Genomic DNA, 27,597 nt, shown 5'->3' with positions numbered 1-27,597 from the left:
CCATTTCTATTAAAATGTAGCGTATAGTTTTAACTTGTATCTGTCAGTAGCCTCGTTATAGAGGCGCCTAAAACTACAACATGGCTGACGGGGAGAAGACACTGTACTCAAAAGGGGCTCGGCCTGCAAGAGGACTTCGGCACATAATCTAAGACCGCCCACAAAACCCACGACCTGAAGAGTAGGTCAGAAAGCGGCTTCAAGGTGGTCTGTGAAACAAAATCTATGCAAAATTTGGAGCAAACCACTACAAGTTGTTATGTAGTGTTTTAAATTAAGAAAAATATACATATATATATATTGTCCCTTTAAGAGTACTCGCTCTAAAAATTTACTCATGGGCACATTTTAAACCTTAAAACTCAAACACACAACTGTCACACAGTTTCTTCTTTGGTATTTAAGCTTCCATTTTGCCTTTGTATTCTCACATACCTGAAAGTAGGAGCAAATGTCTCTGAAGCATTCAGATGATTTAAACGAAAGGAAATTAATTAGATAAATAAATCAACTGCATTTTCAAACATCCCAGAAATCTTGTGAAAACCTATACCACTTTTTACTTCTTTCTTACCCAATGCCTGAACAAACTAAACACACAAGTTAGATAATGAGAGAGAAACACTTAATATTAAAACACTGAACAGCTAAGGGAGTTAGCTGTACAGTAGCACTAAAAACAATAATAGCCATGCATGGAATTCAAACCTTAACAAATCATCTTGCATATAATTCCAGAACAATAAAGCTATTTAATGTTTGGGTTTATATTTTTTAAGAACGGCTATTATTATGGCATTAGCATTGACTCTGTTTCTTGAGTTTCTTGAGTGAGTCTGTAAAGATGCACCAGACAACAACACAGTGCAGCTAATGAGATTATTTTGAGAGTAAAAGCAACCATTGCTTCACGTCCACAAAGCTTAAATGCTGTTATTCGAAGCTACTCGCTTTAAGAATTATTTGAGGACCGAAAAAATGTGAGGTGGATTTGGTGTCCTTAGTTTGAGTTTTCTAGGTCAACACCCACATCTGCTGCTTATTTCCTGTTCATATCTCTTGTTGAGTTTTCACTCACTCTACCTCTAGCTGAAGTGTATCTGTTCCCAAGTGCACAAGTTAGGCAATGTGCAGAATACTTAAGACGGTAGAACCAAACCTTAACTGCAATGAAATTGTAACTGGTAGTAACTTCTATTTGGCAAATTAGTTTTTTGGAGAGGATATCCATAAAAAAAGAAAACCTTTTGGAAAAGGACTTGGAGATACAATAGTTTTTGACCCAACAGACAAATACAGTCACTATGTCAAATGCGTGGTCCATCTTTTGTAGGTACTTCAGTTGTTTTTTACCCAAAGCTGTGAATGAACTTAGCCATGGTACAAAGAACCCTAGTGTGACCCAGAGGCATGCAGACTTAACCCAGCATGGCCTGGGTTGTGCTCTGACCCAGGGTCACATTCAGCCAAACTCATTTAAAAAAAAGAAAAAAAAAACAATAAACATGGGCCATGATCCCTCCATCCATCCTACCTCTTATACACACATTTCTCACAATACCTCCTTTATTATTAAGAGATTGTTGAAACGTACACATTCTGGCCAGACAAGTGGACACACGTAAAGAGCATGGCACATAAACCTAGATAAATAACACCAAAAGCCAAGCACGCTGGATAGGGTGACAGCACCACTGAAAGACATTTCCAAACAAGACATGACTGTGAATAGAGGCCCACACAGACACACTCTCACCCCAGTCTGTGACAATATGTGTATTTATGTAGTCGGAGGTCTCTGTGCAATTGCCCTGAACATGTCTGCGGTCTATATTTTGGGGGAGATCTATACTATGGGCAGCAGTTTAAATACACAATGTGCGCCTAGGGGTTTTTACCCTAGACAACACATAAAACTACAGTACACTTTTCAAATGAAATATCCAGGCTTTGAGATCGCCCTCATAATCCCAACATCAACCCACATCGCTCCTAGCTCTGCCTCACACAGCAGTGTGTCATGGCTCCCAAAACGTCAGGTTATTGAGGAAAAACCTTTTTACAGGATCACAATTCAGTAGACTCCAGACAACCAATGGCATCTTTTTATGGGTATCAGTTCACAGCTTGACCACATCAATATCTTTATCACTTTTAGTCTTTAGGGTCAAGCTCGCAATGACATCTGACTCATGCCCATTACAGATTACCGACATGCAAAACTGCAGCAACTAATCTTGGTTTTAAAAGCCTACTTTGTGTATCCAATTGGACACTGGCCTCTGCACATACACAACTGAATTTCAAAAAGGTTTCATGGCCATGGCCAGCTTACAAAAATGTATCAAATATCTTAATGTTAACTCTGCTAGCTAAAAAGAAAGCAGCATGACACAGCTGCTGCAGTTTTGAAAATAAATAGTGGTGAAGTTAATGGTAAGGCAAACACCTCTGGTTGGCAGCTAGAGGGCTCTGGATCTGCTCAGCATGACACCATCTCTAAACTCTCACTTTCAGCCCTGTGACCTTCGCACTCCCCGCTCACTCCAACCGTACTACCACTCACACCCCCAACTGCATCTTTCAATCCACAAATGGGACTGAATCTCCTGACCTGACCCCTTGAACCTTGCTCTTTCAGACCCTCACCCTGTCAGCACTACTCTTGGGGGGTGCCAAGTGGCAACTGCCACAAGACCAGGTTGTAGTCTGTGAGTGATTAGTTAAAAACACAAATCAGGCAAAAAAAAAAGAAAAACGTGTTGATGTGGCAAAAAAAAAAATAGAAATGTAAAAATATTTAAACAAATGTCTCTGCTGAGAGGTTCACCCCTGGTGGTCTCCTGTGGCGCTAAATCAAACAACACAGTTGGAAAGTCTGTCAGAGAGGCTCTATTTTGAAAAGGGGGTAGGTGGGGAGCAGACTAAACTTTATCCAGAGGTACAGGGTGAAAACTAATCTGCAAGGGTTTGATTAAATTTCTACTGTAATATATTTTGTAAAAATAAATATAATCATCAAAAAGGACGAGGGGTCTCATATACTGCTGGGTAGTGTTTTTTGTTTTTTTTAACGTACCGACCGAATTCCGTTTGTACTATGGGGAACCGTTTCACATAAAATCAAATGATACCATTTTCAATACCTTTATTGCACGTGAGGTCACATCCGGTTGCTGACACAACATCATCGCAAAAACTTGGCAGACAAAAAGGCGTATTGCTTGGATTTAAATTATGTTAAAGTCCGTCTCATTAAATATGAGCGGTGGTCAAGTAGCATTTGTTCTCAATGGGTACTAGGTGCCATTTAGCCTTTCACAAAGAAAAATGCCCTATGCTTGCGTTGTTTTAGGCTGCACGAACCGTTCAATAACAGCCATCTTGGCTTGGTTGACGACCACTTTTTTTTTTTTTTTTACTACTGGAAAAAGTCACGTAATAGAATACAAGCAATTCATAGCGGACTGCCTCTAGTTAATATTACCACTTTCCATACCAAGAAAGCAAGTACCGTATTTTCCGCACTATAAGGCGCACCTAAAAACCACAAATTTTCTCAAAAGCTGACAGTGCGCCTTATAACCCGGTGCGCTTTATATATGGATAAATATTAAGATTCATTTTCATAAAGTTTCGGTCTCGTAACTACGGTAAACAGCCGCCATCTTTTTTCCCGGTAGAACAGGAAGCGCTTCTTCTTCTACGCAAGCAACCGCCAAGGTAAGCACCCGCCCCCATAGAACAGGAAGCGCTTCTTCTTCTACTGTAAGCAACCACCCGCCCGCGTAGAAGAAGAAAAAGCGCGCGGATATTACCGTACTTCATTTCCTTTGTGTGTTTACATCTGTAAAGACCACAAAATGGCTCCTACTAAACGACAGGGATCCGGTTCATGAAAAGACGCAATCTCTCCATCCGCACACGGATTACTATTTCACAGCAACTGATATTCCTGTGAACCGCACTGTGGATACAACGGGAACACGTACGGTGAATATTCGCACCACAGGGAATGAGAAGTCATCCTTCACTGTGGTTCTAGCTTGCCATGCTAATGGCCAGAAACTTCCACCCATGGTGATATTCAAAAGGAAGACCTTGCCAAAAGAGACCTTTCCAGCCGGCGTCATCATAAAAGCTAACTCGAAGGGATGGATGAAGAAAAGATGAGCGAGTGGTTAAGGTAAGTTTAAGTTTACGCGAAGAGGCCGGGTGGCTTTTTTCACGCAGCTTCGTCCATGTTGATATACGATTCCATTTGCGCCCACATCACGCTGGTTTTAATATATTATTAAAGTTTGACTGACCTATTTGACTGTTTTTTTGACATTCCTTTAGCGCAGTTAGATGCGGCTTACAACACGGGGCGGCTTATAGGTGGACAAAGTTTTGAAATATGCCGTTCATTGAAGGCGCAGCTTATAACCCAGGGCGCCTTATGGTGCGGAAAATACGGGATGCCTGACAGAAAGGCTAAAAATAAGGCTCAACTTTTCAAAGGGGGCTAGCTCGATACTAATTTGCATCAGATATACCATATACATGCTAGTGATTTGCATCACTCCTCTCTGAGCTGCCACCTTAACGTGGTAGAGGAGTTTGCGTGTCCCAATGATCCTAGGAGCTATGTTGTCCGGGGGCTTTATGCCCCCTGGTAGGGTCTCCCAAGACAAACTGGTCCTAGGTGAGGGATCAGACAAAGAGCAGCTCGAAGACCTCCATGAAAAATAAAAACCAAGGACCCAGATTTCCCTCGCCCGAACGCGGGTCACCGGGGCCCCCCTCTGGAGCCAGGCCCGGAGGTGGGGCACGATGGCGAGCGCCTGGTGGCCGGGCCTGTCCCCATGGGGCCCGGCCGGGCACAGCCCGAAGAGGCAACGTGGGTCCCCCCTCCAATGGGCTCACCACCCATAGCAGGGGTCATAGAGGTCGGGTGCGATGTGAGCTGGGCGGCAGCCGAAGGCAGGGCACTTGGCGGTCCGATCCTCAGCTACAGAAGCTAGCTCTTGGGACGTGGAACGTCACCTTGCTGGGGGAGAAGGTGCCTGAGCTAGTGCGCGAGGTGGAGAAGTTCTGGCTAGATATAGTCGGACTCACTTCGACGCACAGCAAGGGCTCTGGAACCAGTTCTCTCGAGAGGGGCTGGACTCTCTTCCACTCTGGCGTTGCCGGCAGTGAGAGGCGACGGGCTGGGGTGGCAATTCTTGTTTCCCCCCGGCTCAGAGCCTGTACGTTGGAGTTCAACCCGGTGGACGAGAGGGTAGCTTCCCCCCGCCTTCGGGTGGGGGAACGGGTCCTGACTGTGGTTTGCGCTTACGCGCCAAACCGCAGCTCAGAGTACCCCCCCTTTTTGGATTCACTCGAGGGAGTACTTGAGAGTGCTCCCCCGGGTGATTCCCTCGTTCTACTGGGGGACTTCAATGCTCATGTTGGCAACGACAGTGAAACCTGGAGAGGCGTGATTGGGAAGAATGGCTGTCCGGATCTGAACCCGAGCGGTGTTTTGTTATTGGACTTTTGTGCCCGTCACAGATTGTCCATAACAAACACCATGTTCAAACATAAGGGTGTCCATATGTGCACTTGGCACCAGGACACCCTAGGCCGCAGTTCCATGATCGACTTTGTAGTTGTGTCATCGGATTTGCGGCCTCATGTTTTGGACACTCGGGTGAAGAGAGGGGCGGAGCTTTCTACCAATCACCACCTGGTGGTGAGTTGGCTGCGATGGTGGGGGAGGATGCCGGACAGACCTGGCAGGCCCAAACGCATTGTGAGGGTTTGCTGGGAACGTCTGGCAGAGTCTCCTGTCAAAGAGAGTTTCAATTCCCACCTCCGGAAGAACTTTGAACATGTCACGAGGGAGGTGCTGGACATTGAGTCCGAATGGACCATGTTCCGCGCCTCTATTGTCGAGGCAGCTGATTGGAGCTGTGGCCGCAAGGTAGTTGGTGCTTGTCGTGGCGGTAATCCTAGAACCCGTTGGTGGACACCGGCGGTGAGGGATGCCGTCAAGCTGAAGAAGGAGTCCTATCGGGTTCTTTTGGCTCATAGGACTCCTGAGGCAGCGGACAGGTACCGACAGGCCAAGCGGTGTGCGGCTTCAGCGGTCGCAGAGGCAAAAACTCGGACATGGGAGGAGTTCGGGGAGGCCATGGAAAACGACTTCTGGACGGCTTCGAAGCAATTCTGGACCACCATCCGCCGCCTCAGGAAGGGGAAGCAGTGCACTATCAACACCGTGTATGGCGAGGATGGTGTTCTGCTGACCTCGACTGCGGATGTTGTGGATCGGTGGAGGGAAGAATACTTCGAAGACCTCCTCAATCCCACCAACACGTCTTCCTATGAGGAAGCAGTGCCTGGGGACTCTGTGGTGGGCTCTCCTATTTCTGGGGCTGAGGTTGCTGAGGTAGTTAAAAAGCTCCTCGGTGGCAAGGCCCCAGGGGTGGATGAGATCCGCCCGGAGTTCCTTAAGGCTCTGGATGCTGTGGGGCTGTCTTGGTTGACAAGACTCTGCAGCATCGCGTGGACATCGGGGGCGGTACCTCTGGATTGGCAGAACGGGGTGGTGGTTCCTCTCTTTAAGAAGGGGAAACCGGAGGGTGTGCTCTAACTATCGTGGGATCACACTCCTCAGCCTTCCCGGTAAGGTCTATTCAGGTGTACTGGAGAGGAGGCTACGCCGGATAGTCGAACCTCGGATTCAGGAGGAACAGTGTGGTTTTCATCCTGGTCGTGGAACTGTGGACCAGCTCTATACTCTCGGCAGGGTCCTTGAGGGTGCATGGGAGTTTGCCCAACCAGTCTACATGTGTTTTGTGGACTTGGAGAAGGCATTCGACCGTGTCCCTCGGGAAGTCCTGTGGGGAGTGCTCAGAGAGTATGGGGTATCGGACTGTCTGATTGTGGCAGTCCGCTCCCTGTATGCTCAGTGCCAGAGCTTGGTCCGCATTGCCGGCAGTAAGTCGGACACGTTTCCAGTGAGGGTTGGACTCCACCAAGGCTGCCCTTTGTCACCGATTCTGTTCATACCTTTTATGGACAGAATTTCTAGGCGCAGTCAAGGCGTTGAGGGGATCTGGTTTGGTGGCTGCAGGATTAGGTCTCTGCTTTTTGCAGATGATGTGGTCCTGATGGCTTCATCTGGCCAGGATCTTCAGCTCTCACTGGATCGGTTCGCAGCCGAGTGTGAAGCGACTGGGATGAGAATCAGCACCTCCAAGTCCGAGTCCATGGTTCTCGCCCGGAAAAGGGTGGAGTGCCATCTCCGGGTTGGGGAGGAGATATTGCCCCAAGTGGAGGAGTTCAAGTACCTCGGAGTCTTGTTCACGAGTGAGGGAAGAGTGGATCGTGAGATCGACAGGCGTATCGGTGCGGCGTCTTCAGTAATGCGGACGCTGTATCGATCCGTTGTGGTGAAGAAGGAGCTGAGCCGGAAGGCAAAGCTCTCAATTTACCGGTCGATCTACGTTCCCATCCTCACCTATGGTCATGAGCTTTGGGTTATGACCGAAAGGACAAGATCACGGGTACAAGCAGCCGAAATTAGTTTCCTCCGCCGGGTGGCGGGGCTCTCCCTTAGAGATAGGGTGAGAAGCTCTGCCATCCGGGGGGAACTCAAAGTAAAGCCGCTGCTCCTCCACATCGAGAGAAGCCAGATGAGGTGGTTCGGGCATGAGGTGTTTAGGGCACGTCCGACCGGTAGGAGGCCGCGGGGAAGACCCAGGACACGTTGGGAAGACTATGTCTCCCGGCTGGCCTGGGAACGCCTCGGGGTCCCACAGGAAGAGCTGGACGAAGTGGCTGGGGAGAGGGAAGTCTGGGCTTCCCTGCTTAGGCTGCTGCCCCCGCGACCCGACCTCGGATAAGCGGAAGAAGATGGATGGATGATTTGCATCAGAGATTTTTCATTGCAATTCTACGAAGGTCCTGGGTTCGATCCTGGGCTCGGGATCTTTCTGTGTGGAGTTTGCATGTTATCCCCGTGACTGCGTGGGTTCCCTCCAGGTACTCCGGCTTCCTCCCACCTCCAAAGACATGCACCTGGGGACTGGTTGAATGGCAACACTAAATTGGCCCAAGTGTGTGAATGTGAGTGTGAATGTTGTCTATCTGTGTTGGCCCTGTGATGCGGTGGCGACTTGTCCAGGATGTACCCCGCCTACCGCCCGAATGCAGCTGAGATAGGCTACAGCACCTCCGCGACCCGAAAAAGGGATAAGCGGTAGAAAATGTATGGATGGAATTCTAACACATCCAAATTTGGTTATCAAAATAAAACATAGATGCATGTTACAATCAAACAGCTGGTGTGAAATAAATAAAATGCTTACAATATAAACACTTTGTTGGGCCCAACAAAAGTCAAAACTTGGTCATTTAGCTTAAAGGGGCTGTTTGCAACCTTTACAAAGCTGCCTAGAGGGCGCTAAGTTTTCCAAGTATTGTATGCATTATATCCCATCCACTTCTGGAGTACTGTTATGGGTTCAAGGTATACATCCCTAGTCTTATGTATAGAAACTTAACAAACATTTATTAGGATAAACAAATGTATGTTTAGTATGACACACTGTACTACAGTCCCAGTCAAAATATTGGACACACTTGCTCATGCTATTGAATGAGAAGGTGAGTCCAAACTTTTGAATGGTACTATACTTATTTACATGAGCGAGCTAAGCATGCAAACAAAAACCTGAAAAGACAGGATCTTTACCACTGCAAAAATACCTACTACTCATGCTAGCTAGACTTGTAATTAAGTCCTTACAGACAGAAATGTGCTTCCAAGGTGAAACCATACTGAATGGAGCCATAAGGTTGATTGCTCTTTACCAGTCTTTCATCCCAAGTGGAATAGTGATTGCTTTCTTGACTGCTGTTAAAAGAGAAGTGAAAACAAACCCGTTGTAAGGTGTCTTCTTTAGGATATTTATACAGTTCAATGGCACTAATGAAATAGCGATAAAATAAACATAAGAAGAACCTAGTGTGTGTGACACAATCATTGGTACTTTAACTTTAACTTTTACTGAAAAGGGACTATATGAAAAATCCACTGCTCGATGCCACAAACTTACTCACCCATTGTGATTCCTTATCTGCCCACATGTACAAGTGAAACTGAGAATGTGAGGTCACATTCCCATACACATAACATACTGCATGAATGAGCCCTATAGGGGAAAATGTGCATTCTGGACAATATATGAGCCTTTTAGCAAGTTATAACCTGCATATTAGTACCAGGACAGGAAACAGTTCAAGAGTGAATTTTGAGGGTGTAGATTAAAAAAACAAATATTGGGCTTAATATGCATATTGAGAAAATCATGTCCATTTAACATGTCAGAGATTGAAGGCTTATATTATGTCTAATTTGAAGATGAATAAAATGTTTGAGAAACAAAACAATTCACGCAGTAATCTACAGTTTTCTCAAAAGCCTTCCAGAGTCGCGGTGACTAAGGCTTGGAATCATGGCCAGTTTTTCAAATCGATTTAATTTCGATGTATAAGGTTCTAACTTGATTGCGTACTCATTATTTGATTTACTCTAAACTTAAATATTTAAAAAGTTCAAAATCTTCTACAAAATACAAATTTTGTCATTTTTTCTCTTCACCATAAATAGCTTTGGACGGTTTAAACATTCTCAAAAGTACAATTTTAAAATTAGACTGCAAGTGAAAGTGTACTCATATTACTGCAAATTGCATTAAGGTATTGTTTGTTCAAGTGCAAAATAACAGTAAATATGTAAGCTATTCCTCTTGGACACTTACTTTGTTAGGGCAGTCAGTCAGGGTGCAACGCACAGCAATTTTATTGTGAAGGCTGAAAGTGTGCACTTGGTTTGTCCGCCACACTTGACAACACAGCTCTGTGTTGGAGATTGAGATGTAAAGAAAAGTACCTCCCAAAAATATGGCAGCTGTACTTTCTTCAGTGGTGATCCTACAAGATGCTCCATTACATACATAATCTTTAAAAAATAACTGTTTTTAGTCAGACGGGGGGAATCAATATTATGCCTTGTGAATTATTATTAAAAAAATTAAAAGGTATTGATCCATAATTGATCCGAATGCAGCTGAGATAGGCTCCAGCACCCCCCGCGACCTCAAAAGGGACAAGCGGTAGAAAATGGATGGATGATCCACAATTGATAGAAAATGGATGGATGGATGACTGTGACATAAATGTTTTAATGTTAGGTCCTCTAAAATCTGAAGTTTTAGCCATGTGAATTACTGGCTGTTGCTCGACAACTGGCCACCTCTCCAATGTTATTTGTTGAGTTGTTGTGAAAAGAGAATGAATGTGCAGCTGTCGCAAAGGGCCTTTTAAAAAGACGATGATAAAAACAGCCTATTTTACCTTGCGTTCGTTTGGATTATAATTTCATCGCCTTTTTAATTTATATCCTTTCTTCCTCTTTTGCATAATTTCCCAAGTGTCACTCCTACCTTGTGGAAAATATAATGGTTTCCTTTTTCGTGAACAATAATTGCAGAAAAAAAGCCACTTCATGTAATCTCTTACCAACAGGTTACAATGCAATAAAATAACTGTTTGTGCTTGTGTGTACATATGTTACATGTACAGTGGACCCTCAACTTACAAATAGCCCAGCTAATAAGAGATACAGGCTCTCTCTCAGCTTTTTGTTACAATTTAAGTTGCATGCATGAATTTGAGTTATGAGCTTTCTTGCTGCTAAGTAAGTAAGATCAGACAAAAAAACATCCGGTGTTATTCGCTAGCAATTGCTTACATTTACATATTCATACAAATTTGTTTTCCAAACGTTGAAAACCATTATCAGCTATCCAGCTTCAACAGCCTTCGTTTCAAAGTGGACGACATTCTCCGTTGGCACTGCTAAGGCTTTCTTTACACCCATGGCTCGGTTTCCTGCCCACGCCTGAAGCGATTTTGGGATGCAATGTCCAGGCACTCTGTTACTCGGCGGCGCTACAAACTGGCTGTCTCCACTCTTCTCCCCCACTGCTCTCTGATTGTGGGAGATTACTAAGAATCAGTGACGTGCGGTCACTAGAGGCAGGTGAGGCATCATGGAAAGAAAAAAAATGTAAAAAGAAAAACATTTTATTAAATTGTTATATGTATTCAGTGATTGTACTATAAAGTTATTTTCCATTTAACTTCACCAGTTTTAGATTATTTTTATTCAAAATCGCTGAATTTTCACATTTGCCGTTCAAATACTGAGAAGAGACGGTGCGGTGATCAGCAGCCAGTTGAGGCACGTCACTCAGTTGTGCCTCAACATGGATTGCGGACTCGGCTAACTGCTGGCCTGCTGTGCAGTGAGACCGTATTGCTATATGAACTATATTATACATTTCCATAGTTTAGTTAGCTGAGGTGGGCAGCACGGTGGGAGAGGGGTTAGTGCGTCTGCCTCACAATACGAAGGTGCTGAATAGTCTGGGGTTCAATCCCAGGCTCGGGATCTTTCTGTGTGGAGTTTGCATGTTCTTCCCGTGACTGCGTGGGTTCCCTCCGGGTACTCCGGCTTCCTCCCACCTCCAAAAACATGCACCTGGGGATAGGTTGATTGGCAACACTAAAATTGGCCCTAGTGTGTGAATGTGAGTGTGAATGTTGTCTGTCTATCTGTGTTGGCCCTGCGATGAGGTGGCGACTTGTCCAGGGTGTACCCCGCCTTCCGCCCGATTGTAGCTGAGATAGGCTCCAGTGCCCCCCGCGACCCCGAAGGGAATAAGCGGTAGAAAATGGATGGATGGATAGTTAGCTGAGGTATATAATGTACAGTGTATTTTGTCAACAACTGTATGTGTGTAAAGTATTTCTTGTGCTGAGCAATCATAAAACTGCTGCGAAGACGCACTGTGTGAGGCTCGCAGTAATCCCGCCTCCTGGTGCCGGTTAATGCACCACCGCCGCAGAATGCACCCCCCAATGGGAGCGCCACACCAACCAAACCCCACACCCAAACCCTCCACGTGCAAGACCGAATCCACCCAAAAAAAAGTCACTTAACAAGAAGCCAAAAAGTGCAAAAACAACAATGCTCGCGCCGGAGGAGCCGTGAACGACTGCAGGGACACAACATTAGGTACACTTGCAGACTGCAGCACGGATTTCATATTTCATTCATTCACAACTCCTCCAACACGAACACCACTGTTCCCGCACTTATAAGTAAAGGTAAGACCATAATAAGGTTTTTTTTATTAAATGTGCTTTTTTGTGTGCTACAGTTTGTATGTGTAAAGTTAAAGTTAAGTTAAAGTACCAATGATTGTCACACACACACTAGGTGTGGTGAAATTTGTCCTCTGAATTTGACCCATCACCCTTGTCACCCCCTGGGAGGTGAGGGGAGCAGTGGGCAGCAGCGGCGCCGCGCCCGGGAATAATTTTTGGTGATTTAACTCCCAATTCCAACCCTTGATGCTGAGTGCCAAGCAGGGAAGAATGCTGGTATGACCTTTTAAACATAACCCGTTAACTGCTGCCAATCAAATGGTGAATAAGATACTCTTTAGGGTTCATATGTTTGTAAATCTGACTGTGATGAAGTCAGTGCCTCACCAGCCATGAACCTCACCGCACGTCACTGCTAAGAATATCTGTTTTCTCAACTCCATTAATCGCTTGACTGATAGTGACACAAGCTAAAAGTAACAAATGTGTTGGATAAGATTTTAGATCGTAAGACAGAAATAAGCTCAGTTAACCTCAATAGGGGTTCATTAAGGAGGCTCTTGACGTACACCAAAGACACGAAAAGTGTGTTCGAAGGGCTAAGACCTTTGGGCTCATTTAGCTTCCAACAGTTTCACCTTCTGCTCTCTACAGCTCAACATCAGAGAGCCAAGGAGTGCCAAAAGGACAGGGACAAGAGCCAGGGGCAGGATGTCACGTCTATCCACAAAACCACCAGCCAAACCAGGAAGGCTCTGTGGGACACACCCTCCCCTGCTTTGACAACAAAGAGAGGGTCTGACACTTGCCAGGCAACCTCCTGTTCTGGGCTGGCCTCCAAGTCTTTAGTGACTCTGCTCTTAAGGTGCAGGCTTTGGCACTTCTAAGATGTATACATCTGTTTCACTTACCTATCCAAATGACAATATCAATGTGCAAACATGAAAAAAACTAAGTGCAATGGTGAGCTTTACTTAAGTTAATACGTATGAATAAATACAACACAGGATGGTTACATATCCCATCAACAACAACCATGTTTTTCAAAAGGCATTCATCTTTCACACTATATGAATTAGAACTACACAAATTGCATCAAATAATGATTTTTAAACCAATGCCGTCCATCAGGGGCACTACATTTCAACATGTATAAAGATGTTTTAACCGTAGATGGTTGCATATTTAAATAGTAGGTGGAACATGTGAACTGTCCCGCAGGACTACCAAATTAGCCCAAAGTTTAAAAAATATCAAAAAACAGGCGTGGGTACGTGAGGTAAAACATCTACCTTAACATGGTTTCTGAAAAATATGAAGGAAGGGGGGATGCTGGTGAGTAAAATGAAGAGGAATTGTGTTCAATGGCTTTGAGTGGTGTCCAGCAGGGTTCGAGTGGTGGTGTTTGGACAGTTAAAAAATAGCAAGCACCAGGACTGGAATCTAAAAATGAGTAAACCCCCAATTCAATAGAGTTTAGGGGCTCTTCATCTTAGTGACTTGAACAATTTCACAGTATGAGTGTGCATTAATGAACTATTTGGGCTCATATGCAAATGAGACAATGTAGAGAGAGACAATGTGTGTGCGCACAGTACAGTGTCTGAATGGGCATGGGGTGGGTTTCTGAAGGAGTAAAAGAACATTAAGGTGGGAACTGGGCAACCTTCTCACCCTTGTTCTGTATCCCTCCCTTTGGGTAAAAAAAATATAGAAGTGGGGAGGTTGGGAGCAAGTTGATCACACAAGAACAGATATAAGGGCTTGTAAAAGGGGGTTGGTGCTGTGAAAACAGTGCCCTCAGACAAGTGACTAGGATTAAAACAATCTCAATTATATAAAACACAAAAAAGGCTGTAGATTGGAAAAGGTGGCATTTTGCCATAATATTCAACAAGACATCAGTCCCCCAGGAACGTAGTAACAACTGAATGGAATAACAAAGGACTGAGCCAATGAATGAGTGAAAAAAAAAGTAATGAATGAGGCTGATTAATCACACTAATTCATAAATATGTGAAGGATGTTTTCAATTACCACGATACAAATTACTAGGAAAGTGAAGATTTGGCATCTGAATGTGATTATTGATGAAGTGTAACTCCCATAAAATTATGGATATTTGCCATTTTAGCAGACTTCCCAGTCCTTGTGTTGGTTTGTCTAGCTAAACAATTAATATGTTAACTTCAGAGTTACTGCAGGTATCACATCTAATTTTATACTTTTTAAAGGGGTCATATCATGATTTGTTTTCTACATTTAAAACACCTCATTTTGGTCTACATAACATGTAATGGTGGTTCTTTGGAAAAGAAAGATTTTGTTCTACAGACCTATTTTCAAGTTCCTCTTTAGCTCTCTTTCAAAACGGTACTTTTTGAGGGGCTGTTGTTTGATGCAAATGACCCTTTCCTTACCACGCCCCCTCACGCTGATGAGCCGTCGTCTTTGCTCGTCTGCCTTTTTTTTTTTTTTTAATGTTTTTAACTTTCTTGCTTTTATTGTGCTCTATGGACATCGGTGACCACCACCAGCTATCTGTTTGAGTGACTTTTGCCACAACAAAACATCCCAGATGATACAGCAAGATCAGCTGCTCATCGTGGTGTGTTGACGGCACTAAGGAAAGAGGCAATGCGGGCGGGCAAAAGCGAGGAAGAAAATCCAGCTACGAGTTTTACGAGTCTAACTTTCTAATGTTAGATCCTGGTAGTATTTATGTGTATGCTGACAATAAAATGATTTTTTATTCTATATCATGTAAATAACTCTGCTGCCTAGCTGCTTAGAGTTGCAAGCAACAGAGGCTTAAGGCTGTAAACTAAGCAACGAGCTACATTGCAAACGTAATAACAGATTATATAAGCTACTCGTTCATTGCCAAACACAGTTGGCACTAATCCAATTAAAAGTAGTTTTTAGGTAAATCATTCTTTATTTTGCCGCAGGACGGTGACCGTATTGTCTTACATTAGAGGGCTAAGCTTGCTACACAACAACTCCAGCTAACATTGGTAACGTATCATTCATACATTTCTAACCTACTGTTATTACTTACCGTTTCATTGTCTCCTCCATTGCCATAGAAAGTAGTCACCGAGTTCGCCATTAAAAGTAGTTTTTCGGAAAATCCATCTTTTTGTAAAAGTTTGTGGGTGGAGCAGGACTCTTTTTGGCACACACTCGAAGCGACTTCTTCACAGTTTGAAGGCACATTGCCGCTAAACAAAAAAAAGTTAGCCAGGCACTTCTTACTTCTTTAGATGAGACTGGAAGTTTGAATAGTGTCCTATGTTGGGTAATACAACCAATAACAGCAAGTCGAAATCTTGTGCATTTTGTCGTCCAAACTACAGATGCGTAAGCATACACTATAAATTGCGAATGTGCACAAGGAAGTCTGGGTAAATTTATACCATGTATGGACAATCCACTGACAATGTTCCCCAATTAGTGATGTCACCAATTGTGCACATTCCAAACGGACTGCTTGGAGGAAGTATATAGGAAGACAAGATTGTTTTATAAATACTGTATCTCTGCAATGCCTCCACGCTTCGATTTCAAATTTCTGAGGCCTATACAGATCCCAAATGCACAACAGCAGGTGCCAATAAGCAAGAAAAGTTGGTTTTGCATGATAGGGCCCCTTGAATCCCACTTAAAATAAACTCAATGCCCATGTCTTACAGCAGATAGTTATTACATATAGTCAAAAGATTACAATTGTCTGTACAGACAAAATTGTAACCATCAGACTACGGGTGTCCGAACTTTTTGACTTGGGGGCAGAATTAGGCAAAAAAAAAATGTGTCCAGGGGCCGAAAGCCGACTGCAATATATGTATGTGTGTGTACGTATATTATATATATATATATATATATATATATATATATATATATATATATATATATATATATATATATATATATATACGTTAGGTCAGGAAAAAACACAGAGGCTATATCATCCCTACAAGCGTTTATTGAATAAAATCCCCTGAGCACTGTATAACGGATAAACCACAGAGATTAATCACACTCTTGAACAGTGATTAATCATGATTAATATTTGCTTGCATAAATAAAGTTTGCGTAACAAAATACTAGGGGTGTAACGGTACATGTATTTGTAGTGAACCGTTTCGGTTCGGAGGTGTACCGAACGAGTTTCCACACGAACCTATTAAGTAGCCGCCTCCGCTTCCTTCTGCCTCTGTCTCTGTCAGTTCTCTACACAGCACCCAGCATTGTCCCACCCACACAACCATCTGATTGGTTACAAACAGAGCGGTATCAGCCAATCAGCAGTGCGTATTCAGAGCGGTAACATCCAATCAGCAGTTAGTATTTAGAGCTGTAACAGCCAATCAGCAGTGCGTATTCAGAGCGGTAACAGCCAATCAGCAGTACGTATTCAAAGCGCATGTAGTCAGTGCTTAGCGTTTAGCAGGTAAGCATCAGGCATCGGACTCTCCCCAAATTTTAATAAACACCTCCCAGTCAACTATTAGTAACATCACTATGAGCCCGTTGACGTTCTAGAAACAAACTGCAGCTCAGCTCGCTCGCAGTCCTGGCTTGAGGTGAAGGCTAATTCGCTTTTAGCGTAACGTTAGTAGGGCTGAAACGACGCGTCGACGTAGTCGACGTCATCGGTTACGTAAATACGTCGAGGACGTTTTTGTTCGTCGACGCGTCGCATATTTACGTCACACTACCGTCATGGCGGAGCGCAAAGCAGACGATGCGAGCGGTGCGAGCGAGGGGAAAAAAGCACGCCAAAAGTCGTCAAAAGTGTGGGAGTATTTCAATAAACGGCCTAAGAAGAAACGCTACTTTTACTCCGCTACTTTTATCTACATTCAGCTCGCTACTCGCTACTAATTTTTATCGATCTGTTAATGCACGCTTTGTTTGTTTTGGTCTGTCAGACAGACCTTCATAGTGCCTGCCTTACTGGTGACGTTTCACTTCGTTCCACCAATCAGATGCAGTCACTGGTGACGTTGGACCAATCAAACAGAGCCAGGGGTCACATGACCTGACTGGCTCCGAGCTAACTTCGGGTGTTACCATTTAGTGGTCAATTGTACGGAATATGCACTGTACTGTGCAATCTACTAATAAAAGTTCCAATCAATCAATCAAAAGTGTGAAGGAAAAAAGACCCTTTTTTTATTTCAACCGTAAAGACTGACTGCACAGTTCCTGTCTTCACAATAAAAGTCCCGCTCCATCGCGCCTGCGCTTTCAAAATAAGAGTCTCCGAAAGCCAGCGCAAACAAGCTAGCAAGCTACGGAGTTTGCCGCCAATGTATTTCTTGTAAAGGGTATAAAAACGAATATGGAAGGTGGACAAATAAGATGCCAAATAACAACCACTTTCATGTGGTATTAGACAGAAAGGAGGAACTTTTTTTCTCCTCCATTTGAAAACGTGGACGTTACCAGCACTACTTCCTGATTACAATCAATGCAAGTCATCAGAATCAGGTAATACACCAACTTATATTCTTGTCTTCATGAAAGAAAGGAATCTATATGTTAAACATGCATGTATATTCATTAAAACACCTTTAACATGTAAACAAAAACGGCAAAATAAATAAATATAAATTATATACTGTATATATCAATGTATGTGTATATATATATATATATATATATATATATATATATATATATATATATATATATATATGTGTGTGTGTGTGTGTGTGTATATATATATATACACATATATATATATATATATATATATATATATATATATATATATATATATATATATATATATATATATATATATATATATATATATATATATATATATATATATATATGATATGTGTGTGTATGTTACTCAGTACTTGAGTAGTTTTTTCACAACATACTTTTTACTTTTACTCAAGTAAATATTTGGGTGACTACTCCTTACTTTTACTTGAGTAATAAATCTCTAAAGTAACAGTACTCTTACTTGAGTACAATTTCTGGCTACTCTACCCACCTCTGCTAATAATGTTGTTGTATGCACACTGTGTCGAGCGGAAATGGCCTATCATAGCAGCACAACGGCAGCGTTCTTGCCATCACCATCAACTAGTCAATCGTCCGCGTGAGTATACGTAGTCATCATTACACAAAAACATGAATGTGTCATTTGTATCTGCGTTGTAAATTCATAAACTAAAGCACCGTTTCGCTCTGAGAGGAGCGTTTGGCGTGCCTGTTCAGTGTTTACAAAGACGCGCTCCTCTTTAACGCTAACGTTAATTAGTTGTGCAAATACCTTTTACAACATTAACAATTACGTATACTATGTACAAACGAACAATTAACTTTCACTTTAATCATACTATCATTGTTGTGTTATTAAGCAAAATAAGCAAAAGTTTTACTTTTGTTGAAATGTTTACACTGTTGTTACAGAATATTTCGTTTTGCACTTTTTTGTATTGGATGTTTATCTTTATTTTTGCACATTTTAGCAAATAAGCAATACTTTTACTTTTGTTGAAATGTTTACACTGTTGTTACAGAATATTTCCGTTTTGCACTTTTTTGAATTGGATGTTTATCTTTATTTTTGCACATTTTAAAGCAAAATAAGCAATACTTTTACTTTGGAAATGCTTATACTATTGCAGAATATTAAGATTTGCACTGGATGTTTACTTTTATATTTGCACATTAAAAGCAAATAAGCTACTTTTAATTTTGTTAAATGTTTACATTGTTACAGAATATTTTGTCATGTTGTTAATGTTGACTGAGTGGCCATACTTTTTTTTTTGTAAATAAAAGCCATGCCTTTTGAAAAAACTGGCCTACATTTATTTTTTCTTCTTCATTTTAAATAAAAAAAATAATCGGTAAAAGGAAAAATAATCTATAGATTAATCGAAAAAAAATAATCTATAGATTAACCGATTAATCGAAAAAATAATCTATAGATTAATCGATAGAAAAATAATCGTTAGCTGCAGCCTTAAACGTTAGCTCATTTTGCAGTGTGCGGGGGTGTGTGTGTATGTGTGTGTGTTATGGACAGCAAAGCCCTGTCTGTCTGTTATTTCACTTTACCTTTTTCTGTGTTGATTGAGCTGTGTTGAAGCAGGACATTATGTTAAATGAAGACTTTCTGTCTCTGATAGTTGATATAATAATGTAACTGCATCATTAAGCCTACATGAACTCCATGGTGTTCAGGGATGAATAGTGTCTCCTATTGCTATTGTACCATTTTTTCAGCTATAGTTACATTAATCATTAGTAATGCAGCAGCCTAGTTTTGAATGGCAGGGTCCCTGCTATCACATGTTGATAAAAATATAACATTTACATAATAAAAATCAACTACAGGCTTCCCAAATGCTGTAATAAATTAAGCATGATGAGTTGACATGAAACTGTTTAATGTTGCACTTTTTATATGTAGAAGAAACGTTTTCTCATTTTATTTAATCTGAGCAACAACTTGAGGCAGTTTAATGTTGATTAACGTGGGCAGAATTATTAGTGTTCCCAATGTTAAAAGGATAAAGCCACTGTTTACAAATTTGGTAAATAAATAACCAAAAAATGTACGTATATTTTGTTGTTTTCTTACTGTACTGAAAATTAACCGAACCGTGACCTCTAAACCGAGGTACGTACCGAACCGAAATTTCTGTGTACCGTTACACCCCTACAAAATACCCCAATATTTGAATGCAAATGCAATTATATATATACTGTATATATTTATATATATACATACTGTATATATATATATATATATATATATATATATATTTATATATATATATATACATATATATATATATATATATATATATATATATACTGTATGTATATATATATATATATATATATATACTGCAAATATATATATATATATATATATATATATATATATATATATATATATATATATATATATATATATATATAATATACTGTATATATATTTATATATTAGGACTGTCACGTGATACACTTTTCAATCTGATTGTTTTTTTATCAGATTAATCACACTCTTGAACAGTGATTAATCATGATTAATATTTGCTTGCATAAATTATATAAATTAACAAAATACCCCAATATTTGGATGCAAATGCAATTTGGTACTCATAGATATAGGAACGTTTTGTAAATGTTTTACTGAACTGTAAGTCATTGATTTGCCCAAAACTTGGTGACAGTAAGTATAGTAAGAATTAAGTGCACATATTGAAAGACGAAAATGTAGCAAACTAGGTAGAGATGTACAGTATGGAATGCATCATGAATGTCCACACTGCAAATGATTTGCGCATGTGCGAACCGCTGAAATTCCCACCCTGTGAGGGTCTCCACTATGCTCGCGCAGCTGCAGCACCAGCTAACTGCCTGTGAGTGCTTTGGAACGAGGGAGAGGCTCAAAGCAGCACCTGTCACTGCTCGTTGAGGACAGTACTGATGCATATCAGTCTCCAAGACACAAAAAAGTCTCCAATAACACTGGAAATAGTTGCCAGATTTATCGCTAGTAGCTGTTTACAAGAAAAAGTCGCCAAGAGGATTGGAAAGTCGCCAGATTTAGCGACAGCGATGAGGTGGCGACTTGTCCAGGGTGTACCCCGCCTAAGGCCCGAATGCAGCTGAGATAGGCTCCAGCGACCCTGAACGGGACAATCAGTAGAAAATGGATGGATGGATGGATATATTATTTCAACTATTATTATAAACTTAAATAGTTGAAAAGTTTATATTAATTGTTATGCTCTGGTGAATTAGAATTGGCTCACAAGATTGTTTAATTTGAGAATTTTCTTTTTATTTATTATTTTTCTGTAGTGGTAGCAGCAGTTGTCAGTAGTAGTGGCGTCGCGACAGCAGACGTTGCTTTGTTTGTCATGCCAAAGAAATTTGGCACCGTTAACTGCTGCCTGCCTTTATTCGCCAACTTGTGATTACCTAATAGCATGTGTGATTTGACTGGAGTTCTTTTTTTTAATGCCTTTGGACATTGTGTTTAATGCTTTGTATTGCCATTTAGTGCCTTCTTTTTTTGCTAAATCCTTTTAATGCTTTTTAATGACCCGGGAAAACCCTGAACTAGTCTATATCTTGTTGTCCTCTGAAAACTAAGAAATTTGCTGTAAAATAAATATACTGAACCAAGTTTCAATATAATATTGTTTTATCTTTCTAGTTATCATTAACAGTTCAAGAAATAGTTGCAAAAAATGGGAACACCCAGTACACAAGTTGTAGAGGCAGTTTGAAGGGTTACAGTCCAACCATGCAGTGTTGCATGCAAGTAAAATTCTAATTACCGGTACAAATTCAACTTTATCATACATCTTTCTATACTTGTATATTTCGTTTGACAGGATGCTGTTAAGGTAATATCATAAATTCCGGACTATAAGACGCTACTTTTTTCCTACACTTTGAAATCTGCGGCTTATAAGACGGCGCAGCTAATTTATGGATTTGTCTTGGCTGACTGACAGCCATAATAAATATACTAATAAAAATAAAAAATAAAAAAAGCAAAAACACTGACAGGATGTTTTATTTTTTGCTATGGTGCAATCTTTTGGACAAATTTGCTCACTGCAAGTGCCGGAGTGTCTTTCCACTTAGTGCTTTCAACAACCAGAAGTAGAAGTGGCATTCAGTCTTGTCGCTGTTCAGAGCATTTCTACTCGTGTGGATTCATTGATCACTCCAAGCAACGTTTGTAAGTTTTACAGTATAACTAAAACTGTTTATACTTACTAAATTGTCCCATGTGTGATGCCTGTAGGAGTGTTTTCATGCATATTTGTAAGTGCTATCGTAATGTAATGATGCTAATATCGTTAGCATTAGTTAATATGCTAACGCATTCATGTGTGTGTGTTAGTATTATTAACTTAGTTGTTTTGTGTCAGTTTCAATTTCACAAATTCCTCATTAATTCACCAAAATGTCACAGTGGAGTTATTGCGTCTGTTTAACTGATTGGATAGCTAACATCTGCAGCTAGTGGGTCAATGACCATGACTCTGTTTTGTTTGATCAGACGTTTTACTGCCATGTTACAGGCACCGTTTGGAAATATTAAGGTATGTAAATAAACATTTACATAGTCTTACTGTTAACGAAACTCATTTTGCAACGTATACATCTGTGGCTTATAGTCCGGTGCGGCTAATATATGGAAACATATTTTTTTCTTCTAAAATTTAGTTGGTGCGGCTTATATCCCGGTGCACTCTACAGTTTGGAAAATACAGTAGTCAGAGAGAGATGTGTAGATGTGAGGCAAACATACCTTATACCGCATCTTGGGACAAGAGTGAATGTAGAAGCCCAGGTAGTAGTGGGACAGCTTGGGGGACTGTTTATGAAGCTTCCTGGTAAAAGCAATCTCTCTACAACAGAAAAAAGCACAAAGAAGTTGTTTTTTTTTCGAGAGGTACTATTATATAGCGTATGCAGCACAACAACACATAAATATAAAGATGGTGTTCCTTGGTAAAAAACTAAGATAATGCCTATAATGTTCAAGTCTCAAGTCTCATGAAAAAATGTTTATGAATCAAAAAATGTAAACTCGAATTATTAAATGCATGCTAAGATACGGTCATGATGAGCAAATACAACTATTCCAAATAAAGTTAGGGCCTGTGGCACATGCACACTCAAATCTAAATATCCAATGCATGGGAGGTTGGATAAAACAATGTAATTTTACCAAGCTGTATCATTAGGTAATGCTTTTCTTACAGCATTTAAAAGATGATATTAACAATCGAAGCAAGCATTTCAAAACAGCAGCCAAGTTGAAGACGTAAACACCACACTAACAGAGACAGCTTTTCTTGTCTCATTTCATTGAACAAAAACAATGACCTTCTTTCTATATGGGCACTGAGCCGTTAAGCACAAAAGCAGGTGGTAAAAGGGGAGATTTAGAACTCAGAAGATTTATACAACTTCTTCATACACAGTATATGTCTAGCCTTCTTTATTTTTCCACAGAAGTTTCTTCCCTAACTGCATCCTTAAGCTAACCGTGGATTTTCCGCCATTTCCTTCCCTATTCCATAACTAAATTCCAGCTCCTTTTGTTTAATCCTTCCTTCTACCACCTTTCATCCACTCAAATGAAGAGAGAGAATTCCCCTTCTTGCAATACTTCAGAGTGAGAGAAATAGGCCTTAACATAAAATAGGTGCTCTAAAAAATAAGACATGGGACAAAGCAGGCCAGGGGAACTAGGGGGGCAGAAGTGGAGAGAGAACAGAACAGGGGGAGAATATAAAAGAGCAGGTTGGAAAAAGGGAAAAGGAGGCAGCTACAGCGAGGTGCTAGAAGGTCACCCACTTGCTGCCAGGTTCCTGGGTTCCCATCCCCTTTCCACAAAAGGCCTGAATTGAGTAAGGGTGGTCAAGAAAAGCAAGGGGTCCATTCACAAAAAGCCCTGCAGACCCCCTCCTTTCTCTTGAGCCCTTCACACCCCCACCTTCACCCCAATGGCAGCAGCTTGAGTTTGCTATTATCCCCTCTTCAACCATCTGACACTCCAGCACAAGCCAATTATCAAGCCCTGATGTGCGTGCATATACACACACGAATACGCACGCATACACACCCTGTCAAAAACATTGTGTGTTCCTCTTAAAATGTTTGTTTTGCTGTGCATATACATATATATATATACACACACAGGTAAAAGCCAGTAAATTAGAATATTTTTGAAAAACTTGATTTATTTCAGTAATTGCATTCAAAAGGTGTAACTTGTACATTATATTTATTCATTGCACACAGACTGATGCATTCAAATGTTTATTTCATTTAATTTTGATGATTTGAAGTGGCAACAAATGAAAATCCAAAATTCCGTGTGTCACAAAATTAGAATATTACTTAAGGCTAATACAAAAAAGGGATTTTTAGAAATGTTGGCCAACTGAAAAGTATGAAAATGAAAAATATGAGCATGTACAATACTCAATACTTGGTTGGAGCTCCTTTTGCCTCAATTACTGCGTTAATGCGGCGTGGCATGGAGTCGATGAGTTTCTGGCACTGCTCAGGTGTTATGAGAGCCCAGGTTGCTCTGATAGTGGCCTTCAACTCTTCTGCGTTTTTGGGTCTGGCATTCTGCATCTTCCTTTTCACAATACCCCACAGATTTTCTATGGGGCTAAGGTCAGGGGAGTTGGCGGGCCAATTTAGAACAGAAATACCATGGTCCGTAAACCAGGCACGGGTAGATTTTGCGCTGTGTGCAGGCGCCAAGTCCTGTTGGAACTTGAAATCTCCATCTCCATAGAGCAGGTCAGCAGCAGGAAGCATGAAGTGCTCTAAAACTTGCTGGTAGACAGCTGCGTTGACCCTGGATCTCAGGAAACAGAGTGGACCGACACCAGCAGATGACATGGCACCCCAAACCATCACTGATGGTGGAAACTTTACACTAGACTTCAGGCAACGTGGATCCTGTGCCTCTCCTGTCTTCCTCCAGACTCTGGGACCTCGATTTCCAAAGGAAATGCAAAATTTGCATGGTTGGGTGATGGTTTGGGGTGCCATGTCATCTGCTGGTGTCGGTCCACTCTGTTTCCTGAGATCCAGGGTCAACGCAGCCGTCTACCAGCAAGTTTTAGAGCACTTCATGGTTCCTGCTGCTGACCTGTTCTATGGAGATGGAGATTTCAAGTTCCAACAGGACTTGGCGCCTGCACACAGCACAAAATCTACCCGTGCCTGGTTTACGGACCATGGTATTTCTGTTCTAAATTGGCCCGCCAACTCCCCTGACCTTAGCCCCATAGAAAATCTGTGGGGTATTGTGAAAAGGAAGATGCAGAATGCCAGACCCAAAAACGCAGAAGAGTTGAAGGCCACTATCAGAGCAACCTGGGCTCTCATAACACCTGAGCAGTGCCAGAAACTCATCGACTCCATGCCACGCCGCATTAACGCAGTAATTGAGGCAAAAGGAGCTCCAACCAAGTATTGAGTATTGTACATGCTCATATTTTTCATTTTCATACTTTTCAGTTGGCCAACATTTCTAAAAATCCCTTTTTTGTATTAGCCTTAAGTAATATTCTAATTTTGTGACACACGGAATTTTGGATTTTCATTTGTTGCCACTTCAAATCATCAAAATTAAATGAAATAAACATTTGAATGCATCAGTCTGTGTGCAATGAATAAATATAATGTACAAGTTACACCTTTTGAATGCAATTACTGAAATAAATCAAGTTTTTCAAAATATTCTAATTTACTGGCTTTTACCTGTATATATATATATATGTATGTGTGGAAAAAAAAATCACAAGACTACTTCATCTCTACAGGCCTGTAGAGATGAAGTAGTGTTGTGATTTTTTTTCCCACACATACATATATTGCGCTCTACTACGGTATCGAGCACTATTTTTTGGATAACCTTATTAAGACATATACATATACATATATATATATATATATATATATATATATATATATATATATATATATATATATATATATATATATATATATACACATATACATATATATATATATATATATATATATATATATATATATACAAACCCCTTTTCCATATGAGTTGGGAAATTGTGTTAGATGTAAATATAAACGGAATACAATGAGTTGCAAATCATTTTCAACCCATATTCAGTTGAATATGCTACAAAGACAACATATTTGATGTTCAAACTGATAAACATTTTTTTTTTGCAAATAATCATTAACTTTAGAATTTGATGCCAGCAACACGTGAGAAAGAAGTTGGGAAAGGTGGCAATAAATATTGATAAAGTTGAGGAATGCTCATCAAACACTTATTTGGAACATCCCACAGGTGTGCAGGCTAATTGGGAACAGGTGGGTGCCATGATTGGGTATAAAAACAGCTTCCCAAAAAATGCTCAGTTTTTCACAAGAAAGGATGGGGCGAGGTATACCCCTTTGTCCACAACTCCATCCATCCATCCATTTTCTACCACTTAATCCCTTCGGGGTCGCGGGGGGCGCTGGAGCCTATCTCAGCTACAATCGGGCGGAAGGCGGAGTACACCCTTGACAAGTCGCCACCTCATCGCAGGGCCAACACAGATAGACAGACAACATTCACACTCACATTCAAACACTAGGGCCAATTTAGTGAGTAAATAGTCAAACAGTTTAAGAACAACGTTTCTCAGAGTGCAATTGCAAGAAATTTAGGGATTTCAACGGTCCATAATATCATCAAAAGGTTCAGAGAATCTGGAGAAATCACTCCACGTAAGCGGCATGGCCGGAAACCAACATTGAATGGCCGTGACCTTCGATCCCTAGGACGGCACTGTATCAAAAACCGACATCAAACTCTATAGGATATCACCACATGAGCTCAGGAACACTTTGGTAAACCACTGTCACTAAATACAGTTTGTCGCTACATCTGTAAGTGCAAGTTAAAGCTCTACTATGCAAAGCGAAAGCCATATATCAACAACATCCAGAAACGCCGCCGGCTTCTCTGGGCCCGAGATTATCTAAGATGGACAGATGCAAAGTGGAAAACTGTTCTGTGGTCTGACAAGTCCACATTTCAAATTGTTTTTGGAAATATTCGACATCGTGTCATCCGAACCAAAGGGGAAGCGAACCATCCAGACTGTTATCGACGCAAAGTTCAAAAGCCAGCATCTGTGATGGTATGGGGGTGCATTAGTGCCCAAGGTATGGGTAACTTACACATCTGTGAAGGCACCATTAATGCTGAAAGGTACGTACAGGTTTTGGAACAACATATGCTGCCATCTAAGCGCCGTCTTTTTCATGGACGCCCCTGCTTATTTCAGCAAGACAATGCCAAGCCACATTCAGCACGTGTTACAACAGCGTGGCTTCGTAAAAAAAGAGTGCGGGTATTTTCCTGGCCCGCCTGCGGTCCAGACCTGTCTCCCATCGAAAATGTGTGGCGCATTATGAAGCGTAAAATACGACAGCGGAGACCCCGGACTGTTGAACAACTGAAGCTCTACATAAAACAAGAATGGGAAAGAATTCCACTTTCAAAGCTTCAACAATTAGTTTCCTCAGTTCCCAATCGTTTATTGAGAGTTGTTAAAAGAAAAGGTGATGCAACACAGTGGTGAACATGTCCTTTCCCAACTACTTTGGCACGTGTTGCAGCCATGAAATTCTAAGTTAATTATTATTTGCAAAAAAAAAAAAAAGTTTATGAGTTTGAATATCAAATATCTTGTCTATGTAGTGCATTCAATTGAATATGGGTTGAAAAGGATTTGCAAATCATTGTATTCCGTTTATATTTACATCTAGAATATTGTGATAAAGTTTAAAATTTTCTGTAATGCAATTAAA

At 41.2% G+C, this 27,597-nt stretch overlaps 1 protein-coding gene across 4 annotated transcripts in view; it reads right to left on the bottom strand.

Moving 5' to 3' along the window:
* LOC133606899 (arginyl-tRNA--protein transferase 1) overlaps positions 1-27,597 on the bottom strand; it is a 92,691-nt gene that overhangs the window by 15,860 nt on the left and 49,234 nt on the right. For all 4 annotated transcript variants that reach the window (XM_061961311.2, XM_061961320.2, XM_061961329.2 and 1 more), the window contains one exon: positions 22,526-22,625. In XM_061961311.2, coding sequence (XP_061817295.1) covers positions 22,526-22,625 — 100 coding nt within the window. The remainder of the gene's footprint in view (positions 1-22,525; positions 22,626-27,597) is intronic.

Source organism: Nerophis lumbriciformis, linkage group LG02, assembly GCF_033978685.3.
Source record: "Nerophis lumbriciformis linkage group LG02, RoL_Nlum_v2.1, whole genome shotgun sequence".
Taxonomy (NCBI): domain Eukaryota; kingdom Metazoa; phylum Chordata; class Actinopteri; order Syngnathiformes; family Syngnathidae; genus Nerophis; species Nerophis lumbriciformis.
Note: the sequence above shows the minus strand (reverse complement) of the source record. Positions and strands in the feature narration are given on the sequence as shown.